The 19461-nt window shown below is 41.6% G+C and overlaps 1 protein-coding gene across 1 annotated transcript in view; it reads left to right on the forward strand.

Moving 5' to 3' along the window:
• Positions 1 to 855: 855 nt before the first annotated feature.
• Positions 856 to 19461, forward strand: part of PRKAR2A (protein kinase cAMP-dependent type II regulatory subunit alpha) — a 122186-nt gene continuing 103580 nt past the window's right edge. Inside the window, exon 1 of the mRNA XM_045025865.1 lies at positions 856 to 1484. Coding sequence (XP_044881800.1) covers positions 1223 to 1484 — 262 coding nt within the window. The 5' untranslated portion in view covers positions 856 to 1222. The remainder of the gene's footprint in view (positions 1485 to 19461) is intronic.

Genomic DNA, 19461 nt, shown 5'->3' on the forward strand with positions numbered 1-19461 from the left:
AGGAGGGACTCGGCCCCGCCCCCACAGCAGTTGGGGGGAGGGCGCAGAGGAGGGACTCGGCCCCGCCCCCACGGCAGTTGGGGGGAGGGCGCACAGGAGGGACTCGGCCCCGCCCCCACGACAGTTGGGGGGAGGGCGCACAGGAGGGACTCGGCCCCGCCCCCACGACAGTTGGGGGGAGGGCGCATAGGAGGGACTCGGCCCCGCCCCCACGACAGTTGGGGGGGGCGCAGAGGAGGGACTCGGCCCCGCCCCCACGGCAGTTGGGGGGAGGGTGCAGAGGAGGGACTCGGCCCCGCCCCCAAGGCAGTTGGGGGGAGGGCGCAGAGGAGGGACTCGGCCCCGCCCCCACGGCAGTTGGGGGGAGGGTGCAGAGGAGGGACTCGGCCCCGCCCCCACGGCAGTTGGGGGGAGGGTGCAGAGGAGGGACTCGGCCCCGCCCCCACGACAGTTGGGGGGAGGGTGCAGAGGAGGGACTCGGCCCCGCCCCCACGGCAGTTGGGGGGAGGGTGCAGAGGAGGGACTCGGTCCCGCCCCCACGGCAGGAGCGGTGCTGGGCTGAGAAGGCGGTTTCTCCTCCGCCCGCACACGTCGAGGAAGGACGCGGAGAGCGGGTCGAGGGACCCGCGGAGGGACGCGGGCTGCCCCTGCCAAGGAATCGCGCCGCGGCGCGGGCGAGGGGCCGCTCTGGAGAGCGCGGTACCCCAGCAGAGGGGGCACAGCCGGGGGCAGGAGTGGGAGGCTCGACAATCAGGCCGCTCTCGAGCTGACTAGAAGTCGAGGACCGCTCAACGTCGCTCTCATCACCTCAGATTCCCGCGTTCGTCTACTGCGCACGCGTGGTGCTTTCGTTTGCCAATTGAACCCACACTATGCGCATGCGCAGTAGTCCCCCTTCCTTCCACAAGGCTGGTTTAGTGCGCTATGATCCGAGGACGCACTTGTGCGCGTGTTCCTACTGTGACGCATGCGCATCCTCTCCCCTATCGCCTCGGGACAGGTCGGCCCGTCTTACCCCCAGCGCATGCGCAGCTCTGCTCCTCCATCGGGCTCCGCCCCGCGCCTCCCGCAGAGCATGCGCAGTTGCGTAGCTCCCGTTCGGAGCGGCTTGTGTGACAGCGGCGGCGGGAGTCAGCGAGCGCCCTGAGGAGGGAGGCCCCGAGCCCGCCGGAGCCCAGGGAGCCGGAGCCAGCCGGGGGAGGCGGCCCCAGTCTCCGGCACGATGAGTATCGAGATCCCGCCGGGCCTGACCGAGCTGCTGCAGGGCTACACGGTGGAGGTGCTGCGGCACCGGCCGCCCGACCTGCTGGGCTTCGCTGCCGACTACTTCACCCGCCTGCGGGATGCCCGCGACCAGGAGGCCGCCGCCGCCGCCGCCGGGGCCCGCAAGGGGGTCAACTTCGACGGGGAGCCCATGCAGACCGAGTCCAACGGCGAGGAGGAGCCCGGGCGGGACGACGAGGACTCCGACTCCGACTTCGAGCGTAAGGGCCGGGCGGGCTGGGGGCGCGGGGCGCGGGCGGAGTCCGGCTCCCGGGGGCGGCTGTCGGCAGGCGGCGGGGAGCGTCCCGCGGGGGGTGTGGGCAGCAGGACAGGGACGCCCCCACCAGGGATGCGGCTCCACCTGCCGGGCCCGGGTGGGTGCCAGTAAGAGCCGTAACGGGAGGCAGGTGGGGGAGGGGGCACAGTGTTCGTGCGGGAGGGGAGAGGCAGGTGCTCTGGGCTTGGATCCCTCGGTGTCAACTGTCTCCTCGGGGGCGCGGTTCCTTATTTCCGGCGTTTTGCGGTGAAAGTGATGGAGAGAGCGAAATAGCGACTGATAGCGGTAATGCTGGTCGTCCTGTGACCGGGAGTGCGTCCCTCGGGAAATGAGGCACAGTGGAGAGGAACAATGGCAGGGAACTGTCCGGGTCCCCCTTTTCCTAGCGGGAGGGGAACGGGCTAGGGCAGCGGCTCTCAAACTTTTGTACTGGTTACCCCTTTTACATAGCAAGCCTCTGTGTGCGACCCCCTTTTAAATTAAAAACACTGCTCTACATATTTAACACCGTTATGAATGCTGGCGGCAAAGTCGGGTTTGGGGTGGAAGCTGACAGCTCACGACCCCCCATGTGATAACCTCCCGACCCCCAGTTTGAGAATTCCTGGTCAGGGGGCTGTCAGAAGCTTAGTCTCCTGTCAGCATTCTTCCCAGGCTGTGTTCTCTCCGCTCACCCTCCTGCAATCCTTTGTTATTGAGAGATCTCTTTGATGAATTCCACAGCAAAAACCTCAACAATCCTCATCCCTCCCTAATGTCCTGGGTCATTTTAGCTGCAGATTAATACAAGACACGGTGGTTTGAATGGGGGAAGGGAATCTAGGGCTGCTGTAACCCACATATTATGTCCTTCGGACATGAGCTTGCATTGGTGTGGAGTCTGCTAGTAATTGTTTCTTAGCTTCCTTTGCTGGGCTTTTCTATCTGTGTTCCTTTGCTTTTTGTTATCGATACTATTAAGAAGTTATGTATTTGGGTTCTGAAGTGTTCTTCCCCATAACAAGTAGCTATGCAGTTGAAAAGGCAGTTTGCTGTACAAAGTTAGGCCTTTATTCCACTGCGAGAGAGACATCCCAAATAAATTTGTCAGTCTCCAAGATGCCACAAGGACTCCTCATTTGTTTTTTTTTATCCTGGAGGATGTAATCAAATGTAAGCAGCTACCCAGTAACTGCCCAAATGGTACTGTAGGGTCTGACTTGAACCATCAAAGATTGAAATGTCCCTACTGCTGAGTATGCAATATGTAAGATCATGTGCTTTTGTGTGGCCTTTACAATACTTACCACAATATGGTTATTTAAAGATAGAGTTGCAACCATAACTGTTTTCCCTTGACTTTGAGTATGAACTTGGTGCTTGATGTTTTTCTCTGTTTATTTAAGATTGCACACTATTATGAAGAATTGAAATCTCTTGCTAACTTTATTAGCTGGATTATTAAAAGCTGAAAATTCTAAACATCTAATATCCTTTTCTCCATTTATGTAGGGTTTTTTTTTTTTTGGGTGGTAGTGGTGGGTGCTGATCTCAGTGTACATAATGGGATGCTGATACACTATCCTAAGTGTGTGGGCAATTCAGTTTCCTAAATAATCATAATTAGTTTAGGGCATCTAATGCTTTTTTCTTCCCTGGGGAACTTTTCTTCTCTGTGCACCTGGTGGAGGTGGGAAGGCTTATATGCTTTTTTTTGGTTCCTGTCCTGAGCAGGTATAGGGCAAAAGGGAACACTTTTTAAGTGTTTACCCCCTGAAAGAATCCTCTGCTCTGCTTTGCTGTTGCAGTGGAAAACACAGTAATTATGTATTGGAAGAGCAGGTAAAAATGTACCTGCTTTAGGTCTTGTACAAAGTGCTTCCTGGCTTAATATCAGAAGTTTGCAAAATGTCATTTTTAAAGCACCATAGCACATTTTGGGGAAAAAAGCAATCAAGAGTTTCAAGTCCTTTTAAAGTGTTATCTTCTATAAAGTGATATCAGGTAATAGAGGAAGCATCCAGTCCACCTATGAAGGATAAATTGAAGCCTTTGTCGTCCTTTTAATGGTCAGTAATAATTACTTTACAAACATTGACATAGTTAGAACAGTTATTACTGTTCACATTTAAAATATGAGTTGCCTTATATTTTCCTGAACTGTACTAGCTAGGTAGGCTAGATCTGTTTTCTCTGTTTTGGGAGAGAGGGAGGGATAGCTCAGTGGTTTGAGCATTGGCCTGCGGGTTGTGAGTTCAGTTCTTGAGGGGGCCATTTAGGGAACTGGGATAAAGATCTGTCTGGGAATTAGTCCTGCTTTGAGCAGGGGGTTGGACTAGATGACCTCTTGAGGTCCCTTCCAACCCCGATGTTCTATGATTATGGAGTTTGGTACACTGAATCAACTCACTTGAACAACTCAGTTTGTGCAATGCTTCATCAGTGTAATTATTTTAATATTTTGGAGGAGAACAATGGGTATTGGTGCTTGTTAATGTGTTCTCTTCAAGCTGTCAAATGCAGTTCAGTTCGGGTTTGTTTCAGAGCTCTCTTTGGTGACATAACAGCCTCTAACATTAAAGTGCTTTAACATTTAGCAGCATATTCACCAAATGAACAAGTACCTCCATATTTGATAAATCTTTGGAAATAAGGAAGGCCACAAAGCATAGTACTATTAGCCCCAATTTGCCTTTTTTTGGGGGGGGATTAAAAGTAAAATAACTCTTTTTACAGCATGCTCTTTACACATATTTTGCAACTTATTTGTGTTATTGCACGTTGTAATGCTAAAACAGTCCAAGAGATGAATGTCCTATTTGTAAAGCACATTATGTATGGGCACTACCACAATAAATAATAATCATTAGGGCGAGAACTACTTCTTTTACTTTGACGTTGTTGCAGCTAACAGTGGGTGCCTTAACTTTTTGTAATCACAATATTATTTTATGCCCTGCTTTGGCTTTCAGAGTCCAAAAAGAAATAGGATTTCAGTGTCTTTTAAAGTTTTTAGGTTACTATGCTAGATCTTGAATGGAAGCCCTAGCAAACTTTAACCAAATTAAATTAGGCCCTTGGTTTTAGAAGGGAAAGAGTGGTTTAAAAAACAAACAGGTCACCCTGTCTTATATAAAACTCTATAAACTGTAGAGTTGTATGCAATATATATTTATGTATAAATGCCGAGAGTGTCTGAGACCACAGCAAACTTTGTTATAGACATATTTTAGCATAACAGGATATATTTTGAAAGTGTTTAATATCGAACAGGTCTTGAACAAGAATAATAATGTATATGTAAAAGTGTAATGGTTATACATGAGACAACATCTTTGCATCCAAGAACCAGTTCCTACAGTTTTAAGTTTGAAGGATTAACTAAAGGTAACTCCTGTTAGTGTTAATGGAGTTACGGTCAAATTTTCCTTGCATTGATGAGACAAGCTTAGGGGATGTAAAATATTTAAAATAAGTATAGATAGATACAGTACTGTTGAATTTAGTTAAATTATGCATCTAGTACAAGAAGAAATTTTGATAGGTAAACTCTTGAATACAATCAGAGCAAATACAAAAAAACCCGAATCTGATGAAAGGGGACTCTGCTGCTTGAACATGTGGCTAATTATGTATGCTAATATGCTAATGGATAGAGGGTTTCATTCTCTTTACTTTTGATTAGTGATTGTTATGGGCTGGCTTGCCCTGTGTTTAGGCTATGAAGAAAATAGTAATAAACCATGTATTTCCTTTCTGTTCTAATCAGGTTCTTGGACATAACATGAAAGCTTTGGCTGTGTGTCTGTCAGGTGTGACGTGTTATCCAGCTTTTATTCTTTCCATATCTGTATTTGATTCTTAGTACCATATTTCCTTTGTTACACAATTGAATTATGCTTCATATGAACAATGCAACAGTTAGGGAATCTTCATTTACATGTTAATGAAGGTCTAGAAAAGGTGTATGAAGAATCTTTAGCAATGCAAAAGGAATGTTTAATTAAAATGTTAACAAAAAGAGGGAAGGAATACAAGCCAAAAGAGAGAGAAACAGGTTAGAATATTTACATATCTTAAATGTATTTAAGTCGGCAGGGTCAGATAAAATTAATCTAAGGGTACTTAAGGAACTAGCTGAAGTGACATCAGAACTGCTAGCACTTATCTTTGAGAGTTCATGGAGGGCAGGTTAAGTCCCACAAGACTGGAGAAAGGCAAACATAGTGCTTGTCTTTTAAAAGGGGAACAAAGAGGACCCAGGGAATTACAGACCAATCAACTGAACTTTGATACTTAAAAAGATACTGGAACAAATTATTAAACAATCACTTTGTAAGCACTTAGAGGATAAAAGCCAGCATGGACTTGTCAAGAACAAGTCATGTCAAACAAACATAATTTCTTTTTTTTTCTTTTTTTGATAAGATTACTGACCTAGTGGAGAGGAGGGAAGCTATAGACTTGATATATCTTGATTTTTAGTATGGCTTTTGGCAAAATCCTCTGACGTTTTAATACGCAAAGTAGGGAAATGTGATCGAGATGAAATTACTCTAAGGCTGGTGCACAATGGGTTGAAAGATCATACTCCAAGTGTAGTTATCAATGGTTTGCTGTCACACTGAAAGGGAATATCTATTGTGGTCCCACCGAGAATCATTTTTGGGTCGTATTATTCATTCTCTTTGTTAATTACTTGGATAATGGAGTGGAGAGTATGCTGATAAGATCTGTGGGTAACAGCAAACTGGGAGGAGTTGCAAGCACTTTGGATGATGGAATTGGAATTCAAAATGACCATGAGAAATTTAGTTTATTGAATTTCATATTGTTGATTTCAAAGATAAGTACAAAGTACTACACTTCAGAAGGAACAATCAAATACACAGTTACAAAATGGGGAATAATAAATGGCTTGATGAATTAATACAAAGTTTAAATTTCATCAGATTTTCAATACAGTTCTAATTTTACACTATTGGGAGACCTCACATTTACTTTAGCCTTCTGCTGGGGGAAAAAAAATCTCTCTTGTAAACTAAGTCAAACTTCAGATACAAAATGTTGATACCTTAATAGGACAATTGAGACTTCTGATACAAATCTAAGCAATATGCAGTGCATAGTAGATGCTAACCTCTCCTACAGTAAGATATTTTATTAACAGTGCTGTCACAGGGGCAGCTCTGTAGTGCCCCCTTTTTGCAGGGCCAACTATGGTACCGCAGGTGCTCCCTACCTCTTTCCGAAAGCTATGGGTGCGTGCCTGGAGCAGGATAGCCCATGCCAAAAGTTTGGCATCAGTCTTAGCAGTTAAGTAAAAATAACAAACTCAGAATTTGGCTGTTTGTGCCTTTAAATAAACACAACTTCAAAGGCAAGTGCTTAATTGCAATGCTTGAAGGCAAGACCCTGACCTAGTCCTGGGATTCTGAGTTAGCACTGACGAGCTCTTCCTCTGTGCCAGCACTGTCCTTGAGAAGAAGCAGCCAAGCCTTCTTAATTAGCCTGCTGGCTCCTGATTTGTTAGTGTCTCCTCCTGGCCCTTCCAGTCCTGTGGAGGACCAAGTCTTGGTAGCCTGGGCTTGAGTGGGTTTTCCTTGAGCAAGGGGATGTCAGGGCTCCAACACCTCTAGTAGCGGCCAGAGAAGGTCTGGCAGACCCCATCACAAGTGCCTACTGGTTTGGCTTTATTTTAAGCCCATGTTCATTTTTGTTCACCATATCTCAGTCATCTCGGTCAAATACAACCCTTGCTGTTATTTATATTAATTTACTAGTCTCTTTTGATGACTCATCTGTTCCTGGGAACTTATTTTGTTTAACATTGTTTGTGTAAAATTACTTCTCTTGTATTCTCTATTTACTTTGTTTCCTAATTTTTTAATTGAAACCTAATATTTGAAGCTTCTGAACTTTTTTAGTTTAATATATTGATATCTCTTCTACACTAGCATGTTTGGTAGCTTTGGAAGCTTCAACTATATTCTCTCTTTTCCAGTGAGAATAATCCCATCCCCCTTTATCTATCTTCATATTTTACCTTTTTCAGCCATAGTGTTATAATTATTGCCCTGTATTGGCTCTAAGTCAGTAGTAGATTGCCTATGTAGATACTCTAGTTCTACCAAATGAAAGATTATTTATGCCCAAGAAAAGTGTCATTTTCCACAGCGCAACCCCATGCATTTTTAGAGTATAATGGATATTTTCGTTTTCTTTGCTCAACTGTTGCCATGTAGGTTTTGCAAGCTAATATTTTATTTTCCTCTTTTCTCCCTGGCTAGCATATTTGTTAGGGAACATTTAAAAGAGATCATTTTTTAAAAAATGAATATTTAGCTTTCTTTACATAAAGAACAATCTGCCAGCTGGTCCCAAGCAATAGTGGTGAAATCTTTAATCAGCTCCTCAGCCATCATTCTTTCATTTCTGCTTGCAGTTGGTCCCAGGATATTAGAGAGACAAGGTGGGTGAGGTAATATCTTCTATTGGCCCAGCTTCTGCTGGTGAAAGAGACAAGCTTTTGAGTTACTCAGAGCTCTTTTTGGAACCTTGTGCATTAGGAAATGTGTCCAGGACCCCTTGAGCAAATAAACTAATGCTGTCAGTGACATGAATGCAAGCAGTGCATTTTTTAAAAATCATCAGTCTTGTCAAAAGTCCTGTCAACTGGAACGGTTGCAGAATTGTCCTAAAGCAACTTTGTAAAAGACTTGGTTGCCTGTGGTGAATAATCTTCTAGATCTTGAATATGGGCTAGTAATTCATGGCAGTTTTATGAGGCTGGACTAAAGTTTGTGATGTGTTTTTTTTACATTATTGTGAACATACCGGTACTTAATAAAAAGATTCTTTAAAAGCCTGTGGAGCTGAGAATTGGCAAGATTAAAACAAGAGTGAGTAAAGATTAGCAGTATCAGATGAGCCCAACACAAGTGACATGTGGCAGACACTGATGCCTTCACAGAGTTAACCTGATGTCCAAAACCACTTGATTTCATTCAGCATTGGCTTGCTTTAATAAACAGTAGAGTTGCTGAGCATGAAAGGCTAAAATGCCACATTGTTTGTTTTGCACGTCCATAAATCTGCCTTAACCATTAATCCTATTAATAAGAACAGCTGACAATAGTGGCTTGTAAGAGGCAGCACATTTGTTTTACTAAACTACAAAGTCTCTTAATCTCTAAGAAATAATTTCTAAGGTTAGCTCAAGAGTCTTCAATATCAACCATACTGGGAAAAGATAAACTACTAATCAGCTCTTTAGCAAGACATCAATTGGCAATTTTATAGAGTAAGCTAGAACACTAATATAAAGAGAGAGAAATTGTTTTTAATCATACTATTATTGTAGGAGAAGCTCAAAGGTTTTTCAGCAGAGGTAGGAATTCGAATGTTCCACCTATAAAAGTGTTTTGATAGTGAGCTGATTAACCAGTGCAGGCCAAAGGCTCTTGCAAAAGATTTTTAGAAAGTGGGATTGTTTCCTCTTTTGCTGCTTTGTGATTTATAAAGACATCCTAAAGAGTATTTGTTAAAAACAAAAAAGTTAGCATTTATTTTTTAACCTCAAGAATGTGAGCTCCGGTCTTCCCTATGTGGGAGAACCTTCTGGATGTCATGGAGGGTGTATATTAGACCTTAATCAGAGGGACAGGGATGTTGAATCTTTAAGAAGGATGTCTTTTCTTCAGAGTTTTAGTAATTGAATTTAATAGGTGTTAACAAAACAAAAAACAGAATTTCAAATAGTTTGACTAAAAAGTCTCCCCTTACAATTGCTCATTTTTCACTCATGACTTAGTACCATTTCACTAGGATAGGTTGAACCTCTCTAGTCCTGCACCCTTGGGACTTGACCAGTGCTGAACCAGAGAATTTGCCAAACCATGGAAGGTCAATATTGTAGTGAGCGGGTCTCTCTTTATTTTTATCTCACTGAAGTGAATAAATGGAACAACACTTGCAGTGCCCCCTAGCCAAGGCTTACCGGCTCTCTTCATAACAAAGTGTTAGTATTGTTACACAGTGTTACTGTATTGGCACAAAGAAATAAGTAGATAAAGCATAAAAACAAAAAATAAAATCATGCCGGACCAGAGAGGTTCAACATGTAGTACAATCACCACAATCTTCTAGGGTAGAAAAACTGTCAATTTCTAATGTGTAAAAAAACCTTTCCTAGACCTTTTACCCTTCTTGTAAAACAGCAAGAACAAGTAGTTAAGGTCTGTACGCATCATAAAAAAAGAATGAAAAAAATCTCCAGGGAGAGGGGAGTATTACAGAATAGAGACATGGGAAATGGAAGAGAGAAAAGACAAAAATCTAGCATATATTAGAAGAATGACCCTGGGTCAGTCCAAGGGTCTTCCGACAGTGGCCCATGCCAGGTACCCCAGAGGAAATGAACAGAACAGGTAATAGTCAAGTGATCCATACCCTGTTGCCCATTCCCAGCTTCTGGGAAACAGAGGCTAGGGACACCAGTTGGGGTGTTAACCTAGTCTTCCCCAGTTTGGTAACCACGTTCTCTCTTTTCAACCCCCCCTGTATTTTCAGAGGGATATAGTATTCTTTATTAAGCTATTGTAAATTGTTGCTTTGTGCTGCTAAGAAAGTGGCTACAGATGAGGTGAAGTAATTTTGTATATAGTTTGTGAAATGCTTTGGAATTCTTCAGGAACAAACATGCTAAATATATATTATTTATTAATGCTGAACATTTTAGAATAAAAAATTCCTAACTCAGTTTCATCCATTAAAAGTGCAGTGTCCTGTATTTGCTTACTAGTATTTATCAAGTTTTATAAAGAATTTTAACATGTACATTTAGTGCTGCAGTGGGATTAATACAGTAGATAAAAATCTACTGGGATCTATCTGAAAGCTAAATGGGTTTACATGAAGGATTACTGCAGTGCTCTTTACAACAGACTTGTTTATATAAAGAGCTAGTATTTACATCTGAATGATAATCCCTTGAAAAATTTTTTTGGTGGGAACTGTAACTTAACTTTATAGCTACACAAATGCACCCCCGTAATTATATTATAAGAGTTTTGATTGCTTCCAGTGACTAAATTGATATTCATATTTATTAATCAAATAGACATGAGGTTTGTAGAATTATGCTATTTTGGCTTCTCTTCTAGTTTATTTTCTTAAATGTTCACAAGTACCACCAATTCTACAAAAATGGCAAGGTGAGAAGCACCATGTGTCTTCTTAGAATGCTCTGATGTAGCACTGTAACAGATGACTTACGAAGGCGGCAAGGACATAGTTTAGGGAGGTAGGCAGTGAGTATTTCTGAGGAATACTATACAAGATTCATCCAGTGGGCATCACAAAAGGGCAGTAAGGAGACACTAATACCAAAGTGTCAATTCTACATAAAGATCTGTGCATACTGAGTCCTTGTGAAGTCTTGCAAGAGAGAGGCCTAAAAGAAAGAAAATATCATGTATAAACTTAGTCATTTTGTTAAGCTGACATCCTTCCCTCAGCTGATGCAGTGTTTGGTGGAAGGTTGTTACAGATGTTACGGTCAGGGTGCAGTTCTACATGGGTAAACGGAATCATTCTTCCCTCTCTAGGGATGATTTACTAACTTCTGCATCCCACTGTGAAGATTAGCAGATGGAGGGGACTGAGAGGGAAAATTTTGTCTTATTTTTAATTCTTAGACCTATGTGTCAGACAGTTTGGCGCTCCCTCAAAGGATGGCACGATGGCCAGGGTGTTTTTCTGGCTAATGCTCATTTGTTGAGTAGTTTGAAAGAGAAGAGGGTGTTCCATCCCTAAACTTCATGTCAAGGCTCTGCTGCAAATTATTGGAGCTGAATAGCACTTTTAAGCTTTGCAGGGTTTTTTCCAGCTTTGGAATTTACCATTCTGGAGAATCCTAAGACTAGACTCAGAGCAAAGATCTAGTCTGCTTCCAGTTGGCTATGACATGGAATGCCCCACTGTGAAACTCTCTGATGTGGAGGTTCCAAGAATGAAAAGTCACAGGTAAGACAACTTTCCCTTTTTTTCTCCCAAAGGGATAATTCTGGAACTAATATGATTTAGAGTTTAAGGCCAGAAGGAACCACCAGATGGATCCAGTGATCAGTTGGCACCCTGAACTCAACAATCAAAATCAGACCAAAACATCACAGCCCACTAAAGACTAGGCTGTTATGTGCCACAGGGATAAAATAGGAGGGACTGAAGTGCACTAATGCCCCGGCCCCTGAAATGGCATGAAAATGATTGAGATACCCAGAGAATCCTGGCAAGTGACTTGCATCAGAGGAAAATGACCCCTCTCCCCCAAGTCACTGCCAATCTGATCTGGGGGAAAATTCTTTCTCAGCTCCACATATGGTGATGCGTTAGACTCTGGAAATGTGGGCAAGAACCAGTCATCCAAGCACCTGAGAGAGAATGGTTGGTGCCACTTCAGAGCACCACCCCACCCCATCCAGTGTTCCATCTCTAGCCATGACTATCTCTGATGCTTCAATGGAAAGAGACCAACCCTTCTCTCTCTCCCCTGCCCCCCCCCCAAAAAAAATTGGAGGAGCAGGAGGAAAATAAAATTCCTTTTCTAACTCCTGTGGGTGGCTGGCTAAAGTTCTGAAACATGAATTTTAAGGAATGTAAAACACAAACCAGAAGTGAGCCTCAAGGCTGTGGATCCTGTCCCCCACAATCAGAAGCAACTTTGTCTTACTATTGCACTTAAATTTACCAGCTCTTAAAACTAATTAAGTTTTTGGGTCTCAACTCCTATTGAGAGGCTGTTTCAGACCCACACCCTCTGATGATTAGAAACCTTCATTTAATTTCCAACCTGAATTTGTTCATGGACAGTTTATACCCATGTGTTCTTGTGCCAGCATTGTTCTTTAGCTTAAATAGCTCTTAAATAGCTCTTTACCCTTTCTGGTGCTTGGTGTATTTATAGAGAACAATTATATATCTCTTCAGCCTGCTTTTTGCTAGGCCAAACAAGCCAAGCTCTTCCAGTCTCCTCTCATAACATAGGCACTCAGTTATCCTGACCATCCTAATTGCTCTTTTGTGCACCTGTTCAAGAAGGATTAATTCTAATTGAAACATGGGTGACCAGAATTGTATACAGCATTCCAAGCAGTACCTTGTGCAATGCCATTATTACTTCTCTATCTCTGCTGGAAATGTCTTGTGTAATGCATCCTACATTTGCTTTTTTCACAGCCTCATCACATAATCATCCTGTGACTGACCAGCACACTCAAGTCTATCTCCTTTTCTGTTGCTTCCAGCTGATGAGCCCCCAGCTTATTGCAGAAATTCTTTTTAGACCCTAAGTTCATGACCTTATACTTTGTACTGTTGAAGCTCATCCAGTTTTTCTGTTACTCCCATCTTCAAGGTCACCCAGATGTTCCTGTATAATATTCTGGTCCTTCTCTGTAGGGATGATGCCTCCCAACTTTATATCAGCAGCAAATTTAATTAGCACACTCCTCCTCTTTGTGCCAGGGTGTTTAATAAAAATATTCAATAAGATTGGTCCCAGGACTGATCCTTGATGGACTCCACTGGTAACCTCTCTCCAGTCTGATGCTTTGATCAGCCTATTTGTGTCAATTCATCAATGTTTGTAAGACTCTTGAATCCTACAGTAGTGGAGGCTGTAGTGATGCTTCTTTTTTTTTTTTTAAATCACACTCATGGTTTTAGTTTGTCATTTATTTTTGCAAAAAATGACAGATTCCTAAATCCCTGTTTTAAGGGGCAAAATCTTTGTAATTCCATCTTATCTCTGAACATGTGGATTTTGATTAGATCCGTTTCTGAATGTTTGAGTAATATTTTGATTAAATACTTCTGCAATTTCATGTATATAACATTTTTTGAATTGGATTTAAATATAGCTTTTCTCTGATATAGGATAATTAGACTATTGTTCAAATAAGGGTCAACATTCCCTAGTTACATAGGGCTCCAATCTTGCATTTTGCTCCACATGAGTAGACCCTTGTACCCATGTGGAGTCCCACTGAAGTCAGCCTTTTTTCTCACTGTTGGAAGCTTTTGATTACTATGGATATAGTACTTTGTGGTTTAATTGTGGATAGTAATGTGAGGGTGCAATTCCTGGGATACGTGTTTACTTCTGTACACTTAATTCTTTTTTCTCATGACCTGTATAAGGTCTTCTATGTAAAATCTATGAGGAGTTAACATTTATCTTAGCCTTAAAACAGACTTGTAATGTGTAGTGTGTGCTGCAAGTTGCTCTGTAACAGTGGCTTGATGTTGCATTTACTAGGCAAAATATATATTTTTCTTGTGGGCAAGAATTGTAAATGGCAATTATGATGTTTTTAGTAACAATGAGCTAATCTGGAATTTGTACCTTACAGTAGATTGCACCTGCTGCCATTAAAATAGTATGACATACATTTCTGGTAACTTTTATAGTGCACCTCCAAAGGTGAAGATTTCAGCGACTGCTTTGATCTTTCTGCACAAAATCAGTTATTCAGGGATAAATCCCCATTGATTTGTAGTACTCGGTATAAAGCAATAAATGGTTGCTGAGACATGTAGAACACCAAGGCAAAGTTTCTCTGAAGTGTTTTACTGAGAGTATAATTAAAAGCAATAAACCCTAATACAGAGCATTTTTCTTTTCTTTTTTTCCACTTGAGAGTATAAAAGTGTCTTGATCAGCATTTTTCTTTACTCTGAAACAAAGGTGTCTGAGCCTGCTTTGAAGGTGACTTGTAAAGGAGAAATCAGTCATTCTGCCCTTTCTGCCTCTTCTCAGTATATAAAAAGGACTTCAACAGCAACAGAAAAACTATTTTTTCTCTTAGAAATATTAGTAATACCAAGTCTTGTCTCCTGTGTCTTTACTGGGGGATTCCTGGGAACTGAGAACTAGAGTGCAGCTTTGTGAATCCTCAGTTTGAATGGGTGAGGGCTCTTTCAGCTTTCACCGAGAGCTTTTTTTTCCCCCACATGTTCACCAAATATTTGGGTTAAATAAGTATTGATAACAAGCTTAAAGAGTCTGTTTAAAACACCTTTATCTCTAAATTGCTCAAATTTCTCTTATGATAAGACCCTTCGAAATAATAAGTAATAATAAGAGTAATAATTCTACTAGTCCTCCAGCAAACATGGAGAAGTCAAAACCTGATATTTATAGTGTAAATACAACAACAGAAAACAAAGCATATTTAATATCTTTCAGGCCTTTTTAGCTGTAAGGAAGAAGCAAAATGGGCACAGACACAATGTACAAAAGCCTGAGTATGGTCAGTTCTTCCACTACAATTAATACTGAGAATGGAAACTAGTTGCAGCATTTGAGAAACATATGCAATGTGACTATGTAAGGAATAATACATAGGCTCAAGCTTAAAATAAAAAAAAAGAAGAAGCTGGAATTAGTTTCTAAATTTATTTTAATTTTCCATGACAATGGACAACATAGATCTTTAAATTTATAATTTTTATACAGTTTATTTCCCATAACTGTTCCCATCTAAACGCTAAAATATTCAGTTTTTGTCATTATGAAGAATGTTTGCCTTTAAATTCATCTAATGATGTGGAAGTTTGGACTAAATCAGATTTTTTAGAAGCAGTTCACTCCTACCATTCAATGAGAATGATAGAAAATAATTGCCAAATGAACATAAGAACGGCCATACTAGGTCAGACCAAAGGTCCATCTAGCCCAGTATCATGTCTGCCAAATGTGACCAATGCCAGGTGCCCCAGAGGGAATGAACAGATCAGGTAATCATCAAGTGATCCATTCCCTGTTGCCCATTCCCAGCTTCAAGCAAACAGAGGCTAGGGACACCATCCCTGCCCATCCTGGCTATAGCTATTGATGGACCTATAATCCATGAATTTATGTAGTTCTTTTTTGAACCCTGTTGTAGTCTTAGCCTTCACAACATCCTCTGACAAAGAGTTTCACAGGTTGACTGTGCGTTGCGTGAATAAATACTTCCTTTTCTTTGTTTTAAACCTGTCTATTAATTTCATTTGGTGACCCCCTAGTTCTTGTGTTATGAGAAGTAGTAAACAACACTTCCTTGTCTACTTTCTCTACACCAGTCATGATTTTATAGACCTCAATCATATCTCCCCTTAGCCGTCTCTTTTCTAAGCTGAAAAGTCCCAGTCTTGCTAATCTCTCCTCATATGGAAGCCATTCCATACCCCTAATAATTTTTGTTGCCTTTTCTGAACTTTTTCCAAGTCCAATATATCTTGTTTGAGATGGGGCGACCACATCTGCATGCAGTATTCAAGATGTGGGCATACCATGAATTTATATAGAGGCAATATGATATTTTCTGTCTTATTATCTAGCCCTTTCTTAATGATTCCAAACATTCAGAGGCAGAAGAAGATCTTGATATCAACACAGACACCCCAACTAAGGAAGAGATCATTCAAGCCATCAAATCCTTAAAAAATGGGAAAGCTCTTGGCAATGATAACTTAAATGCAGAATTGTTCAAAGTAAATTCTGAATTAGCAGCATCAGTCCTGGCCCCTCTGTTTACATCAGTCTGGGAAAGGGAAAAAGTGCCAGATGAGTGGACCAATGGGGTTATAGTGAAGATACCAAAGAAAGGAACTCTCTGTGATTGGAATAACTGGCGTGGTATCACACTTTTATCTATGCCAAGCAAAGTATTGTGTAAGATCATAGTCCAGCGTATATCAGAGGCAGTTGATAGTGTTCTCAGAAAAGAGCAAGCCGGTTTTCGGAAAGGGCGTGGATGCACAGACCAGATCTTCACTCTACGAAACATAATAGAACAGTGCTTAGAATGGCAACAGCAGTTCTACATAAATTTCATAGACTTTCAGAAGGCTTTTGATAGCATTCACAGGACCAGCCTATGGCACATTCTGCGGGCATATGGAATGCCTCTCTGTATAATGAACATCATCAAAAGCTTTTATTTCAACTTTACATGCAGTGTTGATTACAGTGAGCTCCGTTTTGAAGTCAAAACAGGAGTACATCGGGGTGTATCATGTCTGCAATCCTCTTCAACATTGCCATTGACTGCGTAATGCAGCGTACAACAGGAGACATGCCAAGAGGCATTAAATGTCAGAGGGGTAGCCGTGTTAGTCTGGATCTGTAAAAGCAGCAGAGTCTTGTGGCACCTTATAGACTAACAGACGTTTTGGAGCATGAGCTTTCACCCACGAAAGCTCATGCTCCAAAACGTCTGTTAGTCTATAAGGTGCCACAAGACTCTTTGAGGCATTAAATGGACACCCTTCTCATGCCTGGAAGACCTGGACTTTGCAGATGATGTCGCTCTCCTATTACAAGAAAAAAACAACTTGACTCAACACATTCAGCCAGCAAATTGGACTGAAAATCAATCGCAATAAGACAGATATCATGACTTTTAATATTGCCTTACCCTCACCAATATGAATAGAGGATCATGTTCTTACCAATGTAGAAACATTCACATACTTGGGCAGCACCATCAGCCAGGATGGTGGAACAAGCCAGGACATCCAGAACAAAATCAGTAAAGCCAGGGGCACCTTCAGGAGCTTAAATACTGTCTGGAAATCATCAAAATACAACACCAAAACCAAATTCAAGATTTATCAGAGCTGCGGACTTTCAACATTACTTTATAGTGCAGAATGCTGGGGAATGAGAAAGTATGACACATTCAAACTGTCTTCATTCCATACAACCTGTCTCAGAAAAATCCTCCGTATCTTTTGGCCCAGAACAATCTCAAACCAAGATCTATTGACACAGTGCAGCCAAGACGATATGAGCACCATCGTTGCCAGGAGGTGTTGGAGATGCATTGGCCATGTGCTTCGGATGGAGACTGATTCCATCTCTAGAGTAGCAATAAGATGGACACCTGAAGGCAAACGGAAATGAGGCCACCTGAAAACAGCATGGCAAAGAGCTGTGGAAACCCAGCTGGAAAAACGTGGGGCACAGCTGGGGAACCATTGAAAGATTTGCAAGAAACGGATAGGAGTGGAGGAGCTTCGTTGCTGCCCTAAATGCCAGAGATGTAATGGGAACATGATGATGATTCTGAAAACTGACCATTTATTCCTACCCTTTGTTTCCTATCTTTTAACCAGCTACTGATCCATGAGAGGACCTTCCCTCTTATCCCATGACAGCTTAGTTTTTTGCATGAAGTTTATAATTTACCTATACTTTCTATTAGACAAATTTAAACTTCTGTATTTTCACAAAATCGGGGAAATAGTTTGGTTCCTTTTAGAACTATTTCTGTCTTGTACTGAAATGAGCCTGGTATCAGTACAGCCACTTACAAATTTATCAGTAATTCATTATATATGGTTTCAAGTCACATTGTGTGTAAAGACTTTAATCTATTTCAGAAGTTTCCTCTCACAGAATATCAGATCCTTTATTCTCACCTTTGTTCTTAAACATGGTCTTTTGCAGTGAACTCTTAATACATCACCTCTGTATTTCTCCCCAATTATCAAATATTTAATAGTCTGTAGTGAACTGTTTTATTTCTAAGACTTCATAATTGGTTTGAGCATTAGTCTGCTAAACCCAGGGTTGAGGGGGCCATTTAGGGATCTGGGGCAAAAAAATTAGTTGGGGATTGGTCCTGCTTTGAGCAGGGGGTTGGACTAGATGATCTCCTGAGGTCCCTTCTAGCCCTGATATTCTATGAAATTTCTATGAAATTATTTTTACAACTGTATGATAGAACATTTTACTGCATTATAACTTATTATAAATTATAATTCAGTTTTAATTGTCAAAATGAACAAGGTTAGCCTGGTATTGTATTATCCTTGCTTTTTTATTATGTTTCCAATTTTGCTAATTTGCAATGGTTTTCTGTCATTCATGTAAATTAGTAAGGTAAATGGTTGATTAATCCAGTGCCATATGCTCTAGATACTGTATTACTGGTGTGTAAATCAGAGGTTCCCATACTGTGGTTTGTGGCAAGTCACTTGTTGCTGGCTCTCCCCACTTCCATTTGGTCCGTTCTTTTCTCAAATGGGAGGGAGAGTTGCTGTGGTTCACTTTTTTTTTTTTAAAGGGACAAAATGCTAGAACAGCTAATAGTATACATTTTTTTAATATTTTTTCCTGGTAAGCAACTGCTTTAGCTCTCCCATGGATGTTATACTATTGCAATTGAGAGAGGCAGTGGTCCATGTGATAACAGATGGGAGAGACATATCCATGAGACAAAGGTGTGTGGTCCACCTATAAAAAAAATGGGACTTACAGAAAAAGTTCTTCCCTCTAAGTAATGTGAACAAGATTGGATGGAGGAAAAACTAACCCCTTGCTCCACAAAGGTTCCTTGGAACTAACAAAGCGTCTGCAAAATTCACCCCTGCCATTTTGCTTGGCTTGATAAATCCCTTTACCATGCTTCATCCGTCTCCTGCATTGTAAACTGTTCAGAGCAGAGACTGTGTATTTGTACATATGTAAAATGTCTATCATACTGGTGCAAATTAAAAGGGTGAAGACAGTTACCATCATGAAAGTCTTTTAATAGATTGCAATATTGGATCAGTCATTAGAAGCTATGAAATTGAGTTTTAATGGAAAAATACATTTGCTGAATTATCAAAGAAATATAATGGTGCCATTTGCAGCAACACTGAAGAAATGGCATGGCCATTTCCCAGCAGAGTGACAGATGTATACAAGTGATCTGTTACAGACAGCGACAGGGTGAAACTGCTCTGAAGGGATTAAGGGCTTCCTGGTAGGTGCTATGGTAATACAAATAATAAATGAAAATAATATGACTCAGGGGATTGAAGGAAGAGGTGTGTCTTCTTTCAGGGGCTGAGAGAAACAAGGAGAAAGGCTTCTGGGTACTGCAACCTGTTTTGTTTTAAATTAC

The sequence above is a fragment of the Mauremys mutica genome, chromosome 7 (genome assembly GCF_020497125.1).
Source record: "Mauremys mutica isolate MM-2020 ecotype Southern chromosome 7, ASM2049712v1, whole genome shotgun sequence".
Lineage (NCBI taxonomy): Eukaryota > Metazoa > Chordata > Testudines > Geoemydidae > Mauremys > Mauremys mutica.